General features: G+C 38.5%; 1 protein-coding gene across 13 annotated transcripts; it reads left to right on the top strand.

The window, feature by feature from the left end:
* The first annotated feature begins 7,645 nt into the window (after positions 1–7,645).
* LOC119991793 lies at positions 7,646–15,989 on the top strand. 13 transcript variants are annotated; one of them, XR_005466268.1, is made up of 7 exons: positions 7,646–8,066; positions 9,401–9,481; positions 9,693–9,784; positions 10,443–11,620; positions 12,223–12,315; positions 12,694–13,316; positions 13,411–15,989. XR_005466268.1 is itself a non-coding variant. In XM_038838257.1 (4 exons), the coding sequence occupies exons 1-4, from the start codon at positions 7,944–7,946 to the stop codon at positions 10,047–10,049; spliced, it is 450 nt and encodes a 149-aa protein (XP_038694185.1). In that variant the 5' UTR covers positions 7,646–7,943; the 3' UTR covers positions 10,050–10,409. The 13 variants fall into 13 exon arrangements, 1 of the variants encoding a protein (XP_038694185.1); XR_005466270.1 differs by lacking the exon at positions 12,223–12,315; XR_005466264.1 differs by having other exon boundaries at positions 12,223–13,316.
* Positions 15,990–16,210: the final 221 nt, after the last annotated feature.

Below are 16,210 nucleotides of genomic sequence, written 5' to 3'. Positions count from 1 at the left end.
AAAACCCAAAAGTAAATGGAAGAAAACCAAGGTAAAACTTTTGTTGTTACTGGATTCTTGTCTTTTTATACAGTAGACACGTGGCAACTCTTTGGAGGCTCAGCTGAAATTAAGATGGTGGTTGTCCTTTTCTTCTTTATGTGAAATCTAGCTGGGACAAATGAACCACTTGGGTTATGCATGGTGGTCCCATTGATACTGTAGTAAGTGTAAGGTGCAATGATCAGCTTCAAGGAAAACTCTCCATGCCATGGGGGCCTGAAAGATCTGGCTGTTGTGGAGGGTACTTTCTCTGATGTCTGTTGTACCACCAAGCCCACACCTCTCTGCAACTCCTCCTGTTCATGTTCATTTTCTATCCCTTGAATGCTCCAACGCATGCTGCCACAAGGTTATGACTCACAACAGTGGCAATGACTAGCATTGCAGATCATGCATAGTGTTTGCCTAATAAGTTCAAATATGGAGGAGAACTGGTTCTTCCCCAGACCACCGTATGGTCTAATTGTGAGGTTATAAAACACACACAACAAATCAGTATTTAAAGACAACTCAGCCAGGTCATTTTCATGATAACAGAATGTTAATGATAATTAAACATAGCTCAAGCAGCTTCTGATGAAGGCAAGGATAAAACTTCATAAAATGTTTCATCGTATTAGAGGATAGAATCTTAGTTTCTGCAGAGCTTGAAGTTATATCAGACGTGTTTGAGGGGATTATAACTGTGGATTATTTATTACATGGAAAACTGAAGATCAGTGATGAGAAAAAAAGTCGTCAGATAGTTTTTACTTGGCAAATATGGATCTTCTTCTGGTGAAACTGGTAAAAAACAATCAGGACACCTTCCTCAGAGTTTCCTATTGTCAGCAATTTTCTGTGATACTGCATGGGCCTTCGTTTTTACATACTGGCCCATGTATCATCTAGCTGGATGGGCCGATGGCTTCCACTCAAAACAGGTTATTTTTGATTTTTCTTCCTTGACCCTCTCCTCTCAAGAGCATCCACAATGGGATGATTTTGAAGTACTTGAGATGATACTTTCTTGATAAGTTAAGTGCTAGATGTTCACAATGGGTATAATGGAGTGTATTTCAAGTACTTGAAATGCTATTTTTTTGATAAGTATAGCGCTACATGCACACAATGGATGAAAAATGACACTTGAAAATTTAGTTGTGGAAAAATGATACTTGAGAATTAGAGTATGTATGTAGTTGATGAATAGTGAAGAGAGAGATGATAAAAAGGAAGAGAGAGGTGATGAAAAGGAAGAGAGAGATGGTAAAAAGGAAGAAAGAGAAGATGAAAAGGAAGAGAGAGATATGAAAAAGAAGAGGGAGATGATAAAAAGGAAGAGAGAGAAAATAGAGAAAGTGAGTATGGAGTGTTGGAATGTATGAAGTGTTGATGAATAGTATATATTGTGGGATTCACTCATCCAATCAAATTGTGCCACGCAGGATAAAAGAAAAGAAAGAGAATGGTTTTTGGAGTGCTTGATATTACAAGCACCACTGTAGATGCTCTAAAGCATATATATATGCTAATCTATAAGAAACACTGATTGTTTGGATGAAAAAGCCCCCACAAATCTTTTATTGAGAAGAAGAAAATAGTCTTTTTTTTTTAATTTTCAATATTTATTATGTTTTCAATATTTAATATTTTTTTTAAACTTGACTAACAATGCGGACAAGCTTTGAAAAAATAAGGACTGCATTCATAAATAAATAAGGATTATAAAAAAGGCTGGATCTACACCGTCCATCAAGTAATTGCGATGAGGGTGAAAGCGCCAGAGCCAGAAGTGTTTCGCTTGATTCATTAGGATTGAGTGACACATGGCGGTGATGAGATTATAAAAGACATGATCTACACCGTTAAATCGAATATTTTCAACTCGGATGACCGTTTTGATTTATGTCGGTGATATATTCCTATAGGAAAGACAGGATCACACCGTGTTCCATAATTTGGACGCGGGTGACCGTCTTTATTGGTGGTTTCGCTAACGTCTATATTTGTGCAGACGATTGAGTCCTTGACATGCTTCCTTTCTCGTTAATTTCTGGTTTTCGGCTTTCCTTGATTGGCTGCTAGCAAATCGTTTGGGTATTCAACTTTCTTTTGTAATCTCGTGTTTGACGACACTCTCTACGTTTCCTTTCAATAATCTCTCGTTTTCAGATTTCCTTATTTGGTTGTTCGCCGTGAACTTACGGTTTTCATGATTGTTTGGTTTTCAATTTCTTTTCACTAATCTCGTCTTTTCCTTGTTTGGTTCCGGGAGTTGTTGAGGCATGGAAGTTTCCTAACAGAACTGGTGTTTGACGAAAATCTATAGAGCTTCCTTTTTCACTAATCTCTGGTTCTCGTGCTGACAACTTGTTTGGGTTGTTAGAGAAGTAAAAGGATATGTTAGAGAAGTAAAAGATCTGTATTTGACTATATGTTGATTAGGGCTGGGATTGGGTCGGGTCGGTTGATTATCGGCCAATTATCGGCCCGACCCGACCAACCGACTTTGCATAAATATGAAAACCATTATCGGCCCGACCTTTGTGGGTCGGGTAATGGTTGACAACCGACAAAGTCGGTTGCTCAATGGGTCGGTTGATGGTAACAACCGACTTTCAACTCATCATATATAAATAATTAAATATGTAATTATCTATTAAGTATTAATTGTATCAAATATAAATTAATAAAATGAGGAAAAAACTAAAAGCATAATTTTATTAATTTAACTAATAATATGGTAATATATATTAATTTAACTAATAATATAGTTAATATTTATACTTTTATATTAATTTTTTAAAATAGTCGGTTGGCCGATAATTATCGACCAACCGACTTTAAGGTATTTTAAAAACCATCAACCGACCCATCTATACATGGGTCGGGTGATATTATCGGCCCGACTTTGTGGGTCGGTTGATGGTTGATTATTGTTTGGCCGATAATGGGTCGGTTGACCGGTAATGGCCGATAAAACCGACCCAGTCCCAGCCCTAATGTTGATTGTGTACAACATGCCTTTATATAGGCGTTAGAAAGGAAAAGTAAGAAAAATAATGTCAATAAAGTAAATCAAAGATGTTGTTGATATCTTTGACAAATTCAAAGATTTTGTTGATTTGTCAAAGATATCATTGATATTTTGCTGATATCTTTGACATCCCCCCACAAACTCAAGTTGGTGCAGTAGAAGTAAGCTTGAGTTTGGAAACTAAGTCTCTGAAACGACCTGGCAGGAGTGGCTTGGTGAAGAGATCAGCAGGTTGGTCAAGGGTAGATATTGAGCAGAGTTGAATAGTTCCCTGTGTGACATGCTGACGAGTAAAATGGCAATCAATCTCAATGTGTTTGGTACGCTCATGGTAAACATCATTGTGAGCAATGTGGATTGCACTTCTATTATCACAAAATAGAGGTGTAGGACTGGGAGATTGAACTCCCATATCTCCAAGAAGCCAACGAAGCCAAACAATTTCTTGAGTGGTAGTAGCAAGTGCACGATATTCAGCCTCCGTGCTCGAACGAGCAACTGAAGTCTGCTTCTTGCTTCGCCAAGAAATGAGAGAATCCCCTAACAAGATGCAAAAGCCAGTGGTTGATCGTCTATCAGTGGGATCACCGGCCCAATCGGAGTCAGAGTAGGCGCGCAACTCAAGTGAGGAAGCAGCAGAAAAATGAAGGCCATAATAAAGAGTTGCTTTGATATAACGCAATATATGAATGACTGCTTCATAGTGGGAAGAGCGAGGAGCTGACATGAATTGACTAACAACATGTACAACATAGGCTATATCAGGGCGGGTGACAGTAAGATATACGAGACTACCAACCAATTGTCGATAGAGGGTGATATCACTGAGAGGAGTACCATCAGAAGGTTTAAGCTTGATATTAGGTTCCAATGGAGTAGAAGTAATCTTACTATTTGTGAGACCTGCTCGAGCAAGTAAATCAGAAGCATACTTAGCCTGAGATAAATAGTACCCGGTAGTGGCCGAGAGTACTTCAAGGCCAAGAAAGTAACTTAGAGAACCAAGATCCTTTATCTCAAATTGTTGTTGAAGATATTCCTTAAGATCAGTGATACCAGAATAATCATCTCCTGTAATAATCATGTCATAGACATAAATTAGTAGAAAAACACAGCCTAAGGCTGTCCGACGAACAAAGAATGTTGAGTCATAAGAACTGGATTGAAAACCACGTTGTTGAATAGTAGAGCTAAACTTGGCAAACCATGCGCGTGGAGCTTGTTTGAGGCCATATAAGGCACGACGAAGGCGACAGACTGTATTAGGGGGATGTGAATAGCCAGGAGGAGGTTTCATATAGACTTCTTCAGCAAGATCACCATTGAGGAAGGCATTCTTCACATCCATCTGTGACAATGTCCAACCTCTAGCAGCAGCAATAGCTAACAGACTGCGTACTGAAGTAAGACGAGCAACTGGAGCAAATGTCTCTTCATAATCAATGCCATACTCCTGAGTAAAGCCTTTAGCAACAAGACGGGCTTTGTATCGCTCAATAGAACCATCAGACTTGGTTTTTATTTTGTAAACCCATTTGCAACCAATAGCAGACTTATCTGGTGGGAGAGAAACAAGATCCCAAGTATGAGATTGCTCAAGTGCCTGCAATTCTTCAGACATAGCTTGTTGCCAAACAGGATTAGATTTGGCCTCCGAATAGAACTGAGGCTCATATAAGGTAAGAGTAGTGGCAAAACACTGAAAATCACGAAGTTTAATAGGAAGTTCTCTTACCCGGGTAGAGCGTCGAAGAGTAGGGGAACTGGTAGTGTCTGCAGTAGATCCATCAGACAAGGAAGACAGTTCAGGAGCAGGCAAAGTAATTTGAGTGTCACCTGTATGAGACTCAGAGGGAGATGGTTCATCAGGAAATAGATCAACCATGTTAGTGGGAGAAGGAAGAGATAAGAAATGTGATACTGAGGAGAACAAAGTGTTTTCCAGAAATACGACATGACGAGAAATGCGAAGTCGTTTGGAGATAGGATCCCAACATCTATAACCTTTATGTTCTATCCCATACCCAAGAAAACAGCAAAGACGAGTACGAGGTTCTAATTTAGTGTGTTCATGTGGTTGAAGGAAAACAAAACAAACACATCCAAATACTTTGAGTAAATTGTAGTTAGGAACAGACCCATAAAGACGTTCATAAGGCGATTGATTACCAATGACTGATGAAGGAATCCGATTGATGGTAAACACAGCAGTGAGAGCTGCTTCACCCCAAAAATGTGCAGGACAAGAGGCAGAGATAAGAAGAGCCCGAACAGTATCTAATATGTGTCGATGTTTACGTTCGGCTCTTCCATTTTGTTGGGAAGTACCTGGACAAGAACGCTGACAAATAGTGCCATGGTCATGTAAAATGGTTAAGAATTTAGAATCCTTATATTCCATGGCATTATCAGTGCGAAAAGTTTTAATAGGACATGAAAACTGAGTTTTAATCATCTGAGAAAATTCATGATAGATTGTAGTAAATTCAGAACGAGTTTTCATGAGATAGATCCATGTAAAACGAGAGTAATCATCGACAAAAATTACAAAATATTTGGATCCCCCCATAGAAGCAGTAGGAGAAGGTCCCCAAATGTCAGAGTGCACAAGGTCAAAAGGTGCATGAGAAACAGAATCACTATTATTGAACGATAAAACAGATTGTTTAGCTAGAGGACAAGTTAAACAATCAAAATGATTATTAGAAACAATTCCCAAATGACCATGAGAAACAAGAGACTGAATACGACTAACAGAAGCATGACCCAATCGAGAATGCCAGAGACTCAAAGAGGAAGCTGGAACTGTGGATGCAGCAAACTGATGACACGGGAGAGTAGGATGCAAGGGGTGCAAAGAGATGAGCTCATACAGTCGCCCAACTTTACGGCCTGTCCCAAGCATCTGTCCCGTCTTCGGATCCTGTACAGAACAGCCAGAAGGAGTAAATAGAATATTAAGACCAAGTTCACATAACTGACCAACGGATAACAGGTTCAAAGTGAGTTGTGGAATAAGAAATGTATTGGACACTGATAGGTTTGGAGTAGATATGTGACCAATATGACTAGCTTTTATCCTTGAACCATTGGCAGTTTGTATAGATGGCAAATGCGAAGAAGATTGTGTGGAAGTGAAAAGAGTAGAGTCAGCAGTCATATGATTGCAACATGCTGAGTCAAAGAACCATGATGATGATTTACCTGACACAGTGGTGGATGCTGAAATAGAATGGTTACCAGAGTTAGAAAGGAATTGACGAAGTAGTGACTCAAGATCACTGGTCAATTGAGTGGTTGTGGGTACATGTTCAGGACTCTCCTGTGCAGTATGATCAGTTGTGGCAGCGGAAAGATGTGTTCTGGAATGAGTGCCCTGAGTTGATCCACCTTTGCTGGGACAATCTTGTTCATAGTGTCTTGGTCCAATTTTGCGACATATGCGACATTTGCGAGTTGGACATGTAAGTATCATATGACCAGATAGATGACAATATCGACACTTTGAAGAAGTGTCAGCTTTCTTTGTTTGGTGTACCTGAGGAGTGGCAAGTACTGTGTCGAGATGTCGTGGTTGACGGATTGAGAGCCGTGTTTCTTCAGAAACAAGATCATCAAGGGCTTGATTAAGAGTGGGTAATGGCTTCTGATGAAGTAAGGCTGCACGAGTAGGCTCAAAAATATCTTGTAAGGCCATAAGAAATTGAATCAGCCGGCGATGGTCTTTATATGTGGTAAAAGCTTTGGCATCTTCAGTATTCTTCCAGACTGGTTCAGTAGGAGTGAGTTGATCCCAGAGAAACTGCATTTGAGAGTGAAAGTCAGTGACAGTTTGTCCGGATTGTTGACGTAGCTGATTGAGATTCTGAATTATCTGATATTGATGAGAGAGATCGGTGGCAGTGTAACGATGAGCAAGATGATCCCAGAGAGTTTTGGCAGTATCAAATCGACCAAAGTGAAGATTGATGGAGGATACTGAAGTATTACGAAACCAAGTGATGATTTGATGATTTTTGCTATCCCAAGTTTCTAAACGTTCAGCAAACTTATCATCAGCTTCATCTTGGGATTGTGTAGGTAGAATGAAATCACCAGTGACATATCGCCAAAGTCTCCTACCCTTGAGAAAGCTGCACATGGCTTGTGCCCATAAAACGTAGTTACGCCCATCTAACACAATGTTGATGGGTTGAGAGATATCTGATTTGTCCATAAGTGCAATAGACAGGTGCAAATATAACAACCAGATCAAGGAATGACGAAAGAAAGGACTGCAGTAGGCAAGAAAGATGAAATAGAATTTGAAGGTGAGAAACTGATATGAAATGGGACAGTGATTACCAAGGCTCCGATACCATGTTAGAGAAGTAAAAGGATATGTTAGAGAAGTAAAAGATCTGTATTTCACTATATGTTGATTGTGTACAACATGCCTTTATATAGGCGTTAGAAAGGAAAAGTAAGAAAAATAATGTCAATAAAGTAAATCAAAGATGTTGTTGATATCTTTGACAAATTCAAAGATTTTGTTGATTTGTCAAAGATATCATTGATATTTTGTTGATATCTTTGACATGGGTATTGAACTTTCTTCTGTAATCTGGTGTTTTACGACACTCTCTAGCGTTTCCTTTCACTAATCTCTCGTTTTCAGATTTCCTTGTTTGGTTGCTGGGAATTATTGGGGAAAAGTTCGCCAGGAACTTAGGGTTTTCATGACTGTTTGGTTTTGAGTTTCTTTCAAATAGACGGCGTCCTATCTTCGTACAATTCCTTCAAGAAATTGCAGATGTTATTTTATTTATGCGGAAGATACAGTTGCACTTAATACAATCTTAGAAGATTTCGAGTTGTCTGTTGAAGTTGTTTGTTAACCTTAATGATTCACTCAAATATGTTTTTTGGCAGCTTAGAGGCTTATGTTTTTTGGGAACGTCCTGTCTGTAGCCTAAGGTTGTTTTGTATGGCACTTACGCTCTCAGTTGTTCAATCACGTGGCCCGGTATGCATAAATCTCTATAGACATTTTGGTGTTTTTGATTCTGTATTACATTGTTTTTTTTCCCTTTCTAAGATTCACAATTTGTAACTAAATCCATTCTTAATGGCTTTTGGCGTACTGTTTCATCACTTTATGAACAATGAACCCTCGGCTTGGTTACATATGCTTTTTGAACAATGAACCCTCGGCTTGGTTACGTTCGCTTTTTGAACACGGGACCCTCGGCTAGGTTACGTTCGCTTTTTGAACACTGAACCCTCGACTTGGTTACGTTCGCTTTTTGAACAATGAACCCTCGGCTTGGCTACGTTCGCTTTATGAACAATGAATCCTCTGCTTGGTTACGCTCGCTTTTTGAACACTGAAACCTCGGCTTGGTTACATTCGCTTTTTGAACAATGAACCCTCGGCTTGGTTACGTTTGCTTTATGAACAATGAAGGCTTGGTTACATTTGCTTTTTGAACACGGGACCCTCAACTATGTTACATTCGCTTTTTGAACATGGAACCCTCGGCTTGGTTACGTTCGCTTTTTGAACAATGAAACCTCGGTTTGGTTACGTTCGCTTTATGAACAATGAATTTGAACCCTCAGCTTGGTTACATTCGCTTTTTGAACAACGAACACTCGGCTTGGTTACATTTTCTTTTTGAACGCGGGACCCTCGGCTATGTTACATTCGCTTTTTGAACACTGAACCCTCGGCTTTGTTACATTTGCTTTTGAACCCTCGGCTTTGTTACATTCGCTTTATGAAAAATGATTCCTCAGCTTGGTTACATTCACGTTGTGAACAATGAACCCTCAGCTTGGTTACATTCACTTTATCTAGAAAGATATATTAGAACTACTGAAAATGTGGTGTCGGATATGCTGGGAACAAAATTTCACAACTTGAATCTGAATGGACCAAATGTCTGTGACATTGGATGCGAGGATATGTTACCAACATTCTATTATTTGTAATGCAGAGTTTTAACAGCTCCTTTGCACATGGTTCTTGTAGAAGAAGCGTGATAGGGGAAAGGTAAGATGTATGTAGTATTCCCCCCTCTGCGGATTGGTTCTTTCACGTTTTGAACTCATGACCCTATGTTATTTGCAATATGGACAGTGTTCGATGAAAATTGGAAAAAAAATTTGTTGATTCGATCGATTTGAAGTCTTATAGTATTAAAACTTCCTTCCAGCAAGGGTAGTAAGCTATGAAGTTTAGTGCTATTATTGCTGAATAGACCCCACAAATCCCTGAAGTTTTTGGGTTGGTTCCATAGTTCCTTTCGTTTAATGGACTAGACTGAGAATTATTTCTCCTTTGATTCTAAATCACAGATAACTGACTACCTCCGGGAAGAGTTCCAGTTGAAATACCTTATTGAAGGAAATGATAGTGGCTTTGAGAACGTGTACAAGGTAAGGGTCTTGTATCTCTCATTTTACTTGTTTGATATATTAAACAAGATGGATGCTTCATGGAACTTTAATGATGTAATAGTACCAAGTTGATTAGCATTACAATTGATTTATGCTTTTGAAGACAATAAGGCAATTAATGATAAATTTGATACTTACTATCTTCATCATTGCTTTGTGAAAGCAATTAAATAAGATCTTTGCTTACCAGTTGAGGCAAACCCACATTGCTTTTGGAAATTTGAAGAGCTTTGTTTATCTCATATCAAAATCGTTACTGGAGGGAGACACATGGTTATGCAGGTTCATTTTCCATTTTTTCTTTTTGTTATTTCCAATTGCAAACAACAGGATTACATGCTATTGTTTAATTCTGCTTACTTTTGCATTCCTTTATTGTTTGGATGGAACCAGTAAAGCTGAATGCCTTAAGATTGATTTTGGCGAATGCAATTTCTTGTGGGAAACGTTACAACAATATGTGCAATTTCTTGGCCTATTTCTAGGTAGAAGTACATGTCAATGTCAAGTGTTTCATGGCGTTTTGTGTGATCAAAGAGTCCCTTGAAATTGAAGGGTGTTTACTATTAATAGATTACTAGCTGAAAAGGAATAAGTGTGGCATAAAGGAGAATGTTTATGCTAGACGTGGAACGACGCAAGAAATGAACATACGAAAGGAAACCTTTTGATGGATTAAATCGTGGACCCTGGTTATGTTTATTGTTTAATTATTGTGGAATGAAACAATTGCTGTCTTAATCTTGGTTTCTGAGACATATAGTTAAACAGAATTCAGTTTGTCATAATTTATAATTGAAGGGATTGATGGATTAATTTGTACAATGGCTTTTGACTTGTATTTACTAATTTGTTGGGCATAACAGTAAGAATTTTGTGAATTCTTTTTTCCATTACTTTTGATGTTATTCAGCACCTGAAAACCTCTCATGTGGAACAGATGATGCCTAATGAGTTAGAAGATGGTGGGAAAGTGTATCTAGTATATCCAGTCATTGAACAATCTGAGCAACTGCTCAACTTCGTGCTGCTTAAGCAGAGCTTGAAGTTATATCAGACATGTTTGAGGATTACAACTGTTGGATTATTACATGGAAAACTGAATAGTGATGAGAAAGATGAAGCGTTGAGACACTTTAGATCTGGGGAAACACATATATTCTTCTTTCCACTCAAGTAATAGAGATTGGCGTCGATGTTCCAGATGCATTTATGATGATTGTTATGAATGCTGAGAGATTTGGAATACCTCAGTTGCACCAACTTAGGGAGTGAGGGGACGATTTGGTCAGGTTGTGAGGAAGTCTAAATGTATATTATTGGGTATTGGCATCAACGGCAAGTAGCCTTGAACGGTTAGAGGTGCAGATCGAACAAAATCATCAGATGGTTTTTACTTGGCAATTATGGATCTTCTTCTTGGTGGACCAGACCTGGTGATTTGCATGGTAAGAAACAATCAGGACACCTTCCAAGAGTTTCCTATTGCCGGCTTGGTAAAAAAGTCCGATAATTCCTTTTTGTTCTTTCTAATGCATGCATATAATTGTAGAACTAATGATCTTTCAGTGCAAGTGTCAGGTAGATACGTTGATACAGGTGAATAATGTAAAACGCAGATTGTAAGTTGGAAAGTCCTCAATTTCCTCTGAACTGCACGGGCCTTCGTTTTTACATTCAGTCCCATGTATCATCTAGCTGGATGGGCCGATGGCTGCCACTCAACAGTTTATTTTTCTTCCTTGACCCTCTTAAAGCATATAAAAGAGACACCGTTCATCAAGTAAGAAAAAAAAAGGACCGGATCTGCGCCGTTAATCAAGTAATTGCGACGCGGGCGAAAGCGTGAGAAGTGTTTCGCTGATTCATTAATTCGGTGACATATGTCGGTGATGACTTATAAAAAAGACATAATCTACGCCGTTGATCAAATAATTTCAAAGCAGTGACCGTTATGAGTTGTAGGTATGTAATTTAAGGATTAGCATATGTCGGTGAAATTACTATAAGAAAAACATTCTCATCGAAGTAAGAGAATTGGTGTTCGACGAAGCGCTTCATCTTTCGCTAATCTCTGGTTTTCGGCTTTCCTTGATCGGCTGCGGGCAAATCGTTTGGGTAACTTTCTTATGTAATCTGGTGTTTTGCGATACACTCTACGTTTCCTTTCACTATTCTCTCGTTTTCAGATTTCTTTCTTTGGTTGCTGGGAATTATTGGGGAACGTTGGCCGTGAAGGTTTTCATGATTGTTTGGTGTTGAATTTCTTTTCACTAATCTCGTCAAGTTTCTTAAGAGAACTGGACTGGTGTTTGACGACAATATAGAGCTTCCTTTTTCACTAATCTCTGGTTTTCGGGTTTCCTTTTTCTATAGCTTTTCCTTTCATTGATCTCTCGTTTTCAGTTCCTTGTTTGGTTGCTGGGAATTATTGGGGGAAAGTTGGCTGTGAACTTAGGGTTTTCATGATTGTTTGGTTATGAATTTCTATTCAAATAGACGGCGTCCTATCTTCGTACAATTTCTTCAAGAAATCGGATATCGGATATAAACTCAAAATTTGTGTTCTAGATTGAGTAATATTTCTTGTTCAATCGTGTAGATGTTATTTTATTCGGGCGAAAGACACAGTTGCACTTAATAAATTCTTCGATGATTTCGAGTTGTCTGTTGAAGTTGTTTATTAACCTTAATGATTCACTCAAATATGTTTTTCACAGCTTTGATGCTTGTGTTATTCGGGAATGTCCTTTCTGTGGCCTGAGGTTGTTTTTATGGCACTTACGCTCTCAGTTGTTCAATCACATGGCGCGGTATGCGTAAATTTCTATAGACATTTTGTTGTTTTTTGAGTCTGTAGTACATTGTTTTCCCCCCCTTTTTAAGATTCACAATTTCTAACTAAATCCATTCTTAATGAGTTTGGCTTTTGGCTTACTGCTTGATTTTACTTGCAATGGTGGGTTATTATCATTAAGTTTTTGGTGAAGGCTTACTTGTGAAGATTAAAGCCCATGAGTATTTCAGGCTCTTCACATTGAAAGATTTTTAGGATTTATAGAATGATGCATTGCACATGGATATTTATACCATGACAATGGATTTGGAGCTTTGTAAAATGTTGCTCTTGTTAGATTTTATTGATGATGCTTACAGTTCTACATATTCACATAAGATCAAATGATCGATAGGATTGTAAGGTGGAGATGTGCGCTTTAAGTGCACCTTGTGCCTCAAGCGATAGAAGACCTTTTCGCCTTGCGCCTTTGACAACTATGATCAATGATGGTTGTTATGAATGCTGAGAGATTTGGAATACCTCAGTTGCAGCAACTTACTTAGAGGACGATTTGGTCGGGGTGTGAGGAAGTCTAAATGTATATTATTGCTTATTGGCATCAACAACAAGTAGCCTAGAACGGTTAAAGGTGATGAAAAAAATCATCAGATGGTTTCTTAGTTAGCAAACATGGATCTTCTTCTTGGTGGACCTGGTGATTTGCTTGCTAAAAAACAATCAGGACACCTTCCAGAGTTTCCTGTTGCCAGCTTGGTAAAAAAGTCTTATAATTCCTTTTGATTTTTTCTAATGCATACATATAATTGTAGAACTAATGATCTTCACAGTGCAAGTGTCAGGCAGATACATTGATACAGGTGAATATGTAAAACACATATGGTAACTTGACAGTCCTCAATTTTCTCTGATACTGCATGGGCCTTCATTTTTACATACAAGCCCTTGTATCGTCTAGCTGGATGGGCCGATGGCTTCTGCTCAACACTCAACAGTTATCTGGATAGAATGTTTTGGGTACGAAAATGAGATACTGTCAATTGTTCTTGTTATCACTTTAGCTCGAGTAGGGAGGTTTATACCCATTCTTAACTGGCTATGTCATTCACAGGTTTAATAATTTCCTCTTATCAAAGTATCAAGAATACATTATCGAGCAAAGCATAAATATGCAGAAAAGCTGCTGCATGAAGTAGATGGTTACGAGACAACTTGCATTGGTGATCATTTGAAGCTGCATGATAAGGTGCATTCATATGTATAACTGCATGAGTGTTTTGTGCAGATTAATCCTCATAGAATTTATGTCATTTTCATTTTGCTTCAGGCATAAACAATGCTTTGCATGCATATGGGTGCACATTGCAATGTCTTTCCTTGATTTGTTTCAATCGATGCGACCTTCATCATCTTGGATATGTATTTATTTCATTTGCTGCGCTATAGCATATCTTTGTTAAGACCCTCATGCATCTTGGTTGCATTCACTTTATGAACAATGAATCCTCGGCTTGGTTACATTCACTTTTTGGACAATGAACCCTTGGCTTGGTTACATTCACTTTTTGAACAATGAACCATTCAGCTTGGTTACATTCACTTTATGAATAAGGAACCATTCAGCTTTGTTACATTCACTTTATGAACAATGAAGGCTTGGTTGGCTTGGTCACATTCACGTTGTCAACAATAAATCCTCGGCTCGGTCACACATTCACTTTATGAACAATGAACCCTCGGCTGGTGACATTCACGTTGTGAACAATGAACCCTCGGCTTGGTCACATTCACATTGTGAACAATGAACTCTCGGCTTGGTCACATTCCCTTTATGAACTATAAACCCTCGGCTTGCTTACATTCACTTTATCTGGAGGCCTATATTAGAACTACTGAAAATGTCGTGTCGGATATGTTGGGAACAAAATTTCGTAACTTGACTCTGAATGGACCAAATGTCTGACATTGGATGCGAGGATATGTGACCGAGCTGTATGACTTATTGTTATAATGAAGATGACTTTACAATTGATTTGATGTCAGTACTTCACCTTAGATATTCCATACGTCTTCCTGAATCTATGCTTTTCTTCTCGTGGCAAAGGGGTGAGGATGCATAAAATTCGTTATCTTTCTGGATCTTATCTTTCTCACCTTATTTTGAGTTTGTATTCCTTATATTTTTTAGAATTTTCCATTTGGATTCCCCCTATCAAATTTGGGTTTTTGCATCGTGTCTTAGTCAATCAATGTTGAAGTCCATTATTGTTCTGTTTGATGAAACTTTTATTGAATTGTAAAAAGCCTGTTTCGAGCCAAATTAAGTGCAGAATCCATCTCATTTGTATTTCGTGATCCGGATCTTATGTCTATTTTGTTTCTACTGTTATATTTATGTGCATGTCGGAGAATTTCTGTTTTCTCCTACTAAATTGGCCCTTTATGCGTGCTCTTGGTTGTCAATGGTGAAGTCTGTTCTTTAATTGTGTTTGTCTGATGTGATGGCATATATTATTGTTAAATTTTGCCGAACGCCTGTTTGGAGCCAATATCTCTCATGGATTCAATTCATGTAGCCGACCCCAAATAATTTGGCATGAGGCTCAGATGATGATGATGATGGTGATGACATTAACAGAGAAAGGTCTCACTGATCTTTGAATGTGTTTCCTCTTTTATTTTGCCAGAATAATTATCCACATATAGCAATTCTCTTTGCTTGTAGGTATCGGTTCTAATGCACTGTGATGGTTTTCATGATTTAATTGCGAATAAACGAGCCGGAAAACAATATGGTCCAAGTTTTAAGGCTGCTATCGATGGCTACGATGCTTCCTTGGCACGTAGAAAGTGTCCATCTATCATTTTGGGAAGTTCTCCTCTAGTTGCACTATATGATGAGAACCCAGTTTGCTCTGAAACGACGTGTCTTACCAGCTTCAAGTTTAGAAGAATTTCCTCCTACTTCCATGGGTGCAGAGTGGCTTCATTCAAATACCAACGGTGAACCATGGTGTTCTACAAATGCCACTGCAAAGGTGAACTCTCAAAATGGTCTTGGTGGTACTTTTACATCATCTGACAGTATTCCTTTGCTCATCTCAGTCAGTAACTTTGAAAGCTGAAGATAAATCCAATGATCCAGCGCTTACAGTTGAATCTCCTAGCAAAGCGGTGCTGATATTAGAATTGGATGCTGAATCTCGTGTTGTCCCTGGATAATTTAGTTGTATTCCTGGTTTGAGCAAAAAGTATTGTCTTCAACTGGAGAGCTGTGGTTTTCACACTCTGGTTCTTTTGAGACCATATAAAAGCACTGCCTTCTAAAACTTGTGCTTGAAATTGGTCTGAGCTTTACACTCTACTTGCTGTTTCCATGCAGCTAAGGAAATTGCTACATCATTTTCCTCGGATTTAGCTGATTTACAGAATGCCCAGGCAGAAATTGATGATGGGCAATACATGATTTGTGTTGGGGGAATCTTATCTTCTAGGTAAGCAGATATTTGTTGTTTGGTGATAATAGTTTCCCAGAATGCATGCATCTTGTTTTTCATTGTCTTCATTGGATTTCAAGAAAGTTTGGACCAGGTTTGCCTTTTGTTATAGATGTGCTTGGCTGTTCTCTAAGACATTTGGTGAGGGAAATGAAATCTAGTGCGTTGATGCACATTGAGTTGGCAGATTTCATATGAGTGGGGGATTTCTTTTCTTTAACAGTTAACTCATATATCATAAATTATACTCTCGATGATTGAACATTTACAGTAGCGTTCTTCGTAGGAGAAACTATTGGGAGAGGATATGTAATGCTGAGGACTTGCAAGGAACCTCGGGTTATGTCTATGTGTGGCTGGATTGTGACCTTCCAGGATTTGCCATATGATTTTGCAAGAATGTTGGGTACATTT

The sequence above is a fragment of the Tripterygium wilfordii genome, chromosome 22 (genome assembly GCF_013401445.1).
Source record: "Tripterygium wilfordii isolate XIE 37 chromosome 22, ASM1340144v1, whole genome shotgun sequence".
Taxonomy (NCBI): Eukaryota; Viridiplantae; Streptophyta; class Magnoliopsida; order Celastrales; family Celastraceae; genus Tripterygium; species Tripterygium wilfordii.
This window is presented reverse-complemented; position numbering and strand designations above follow the sequence as displayed.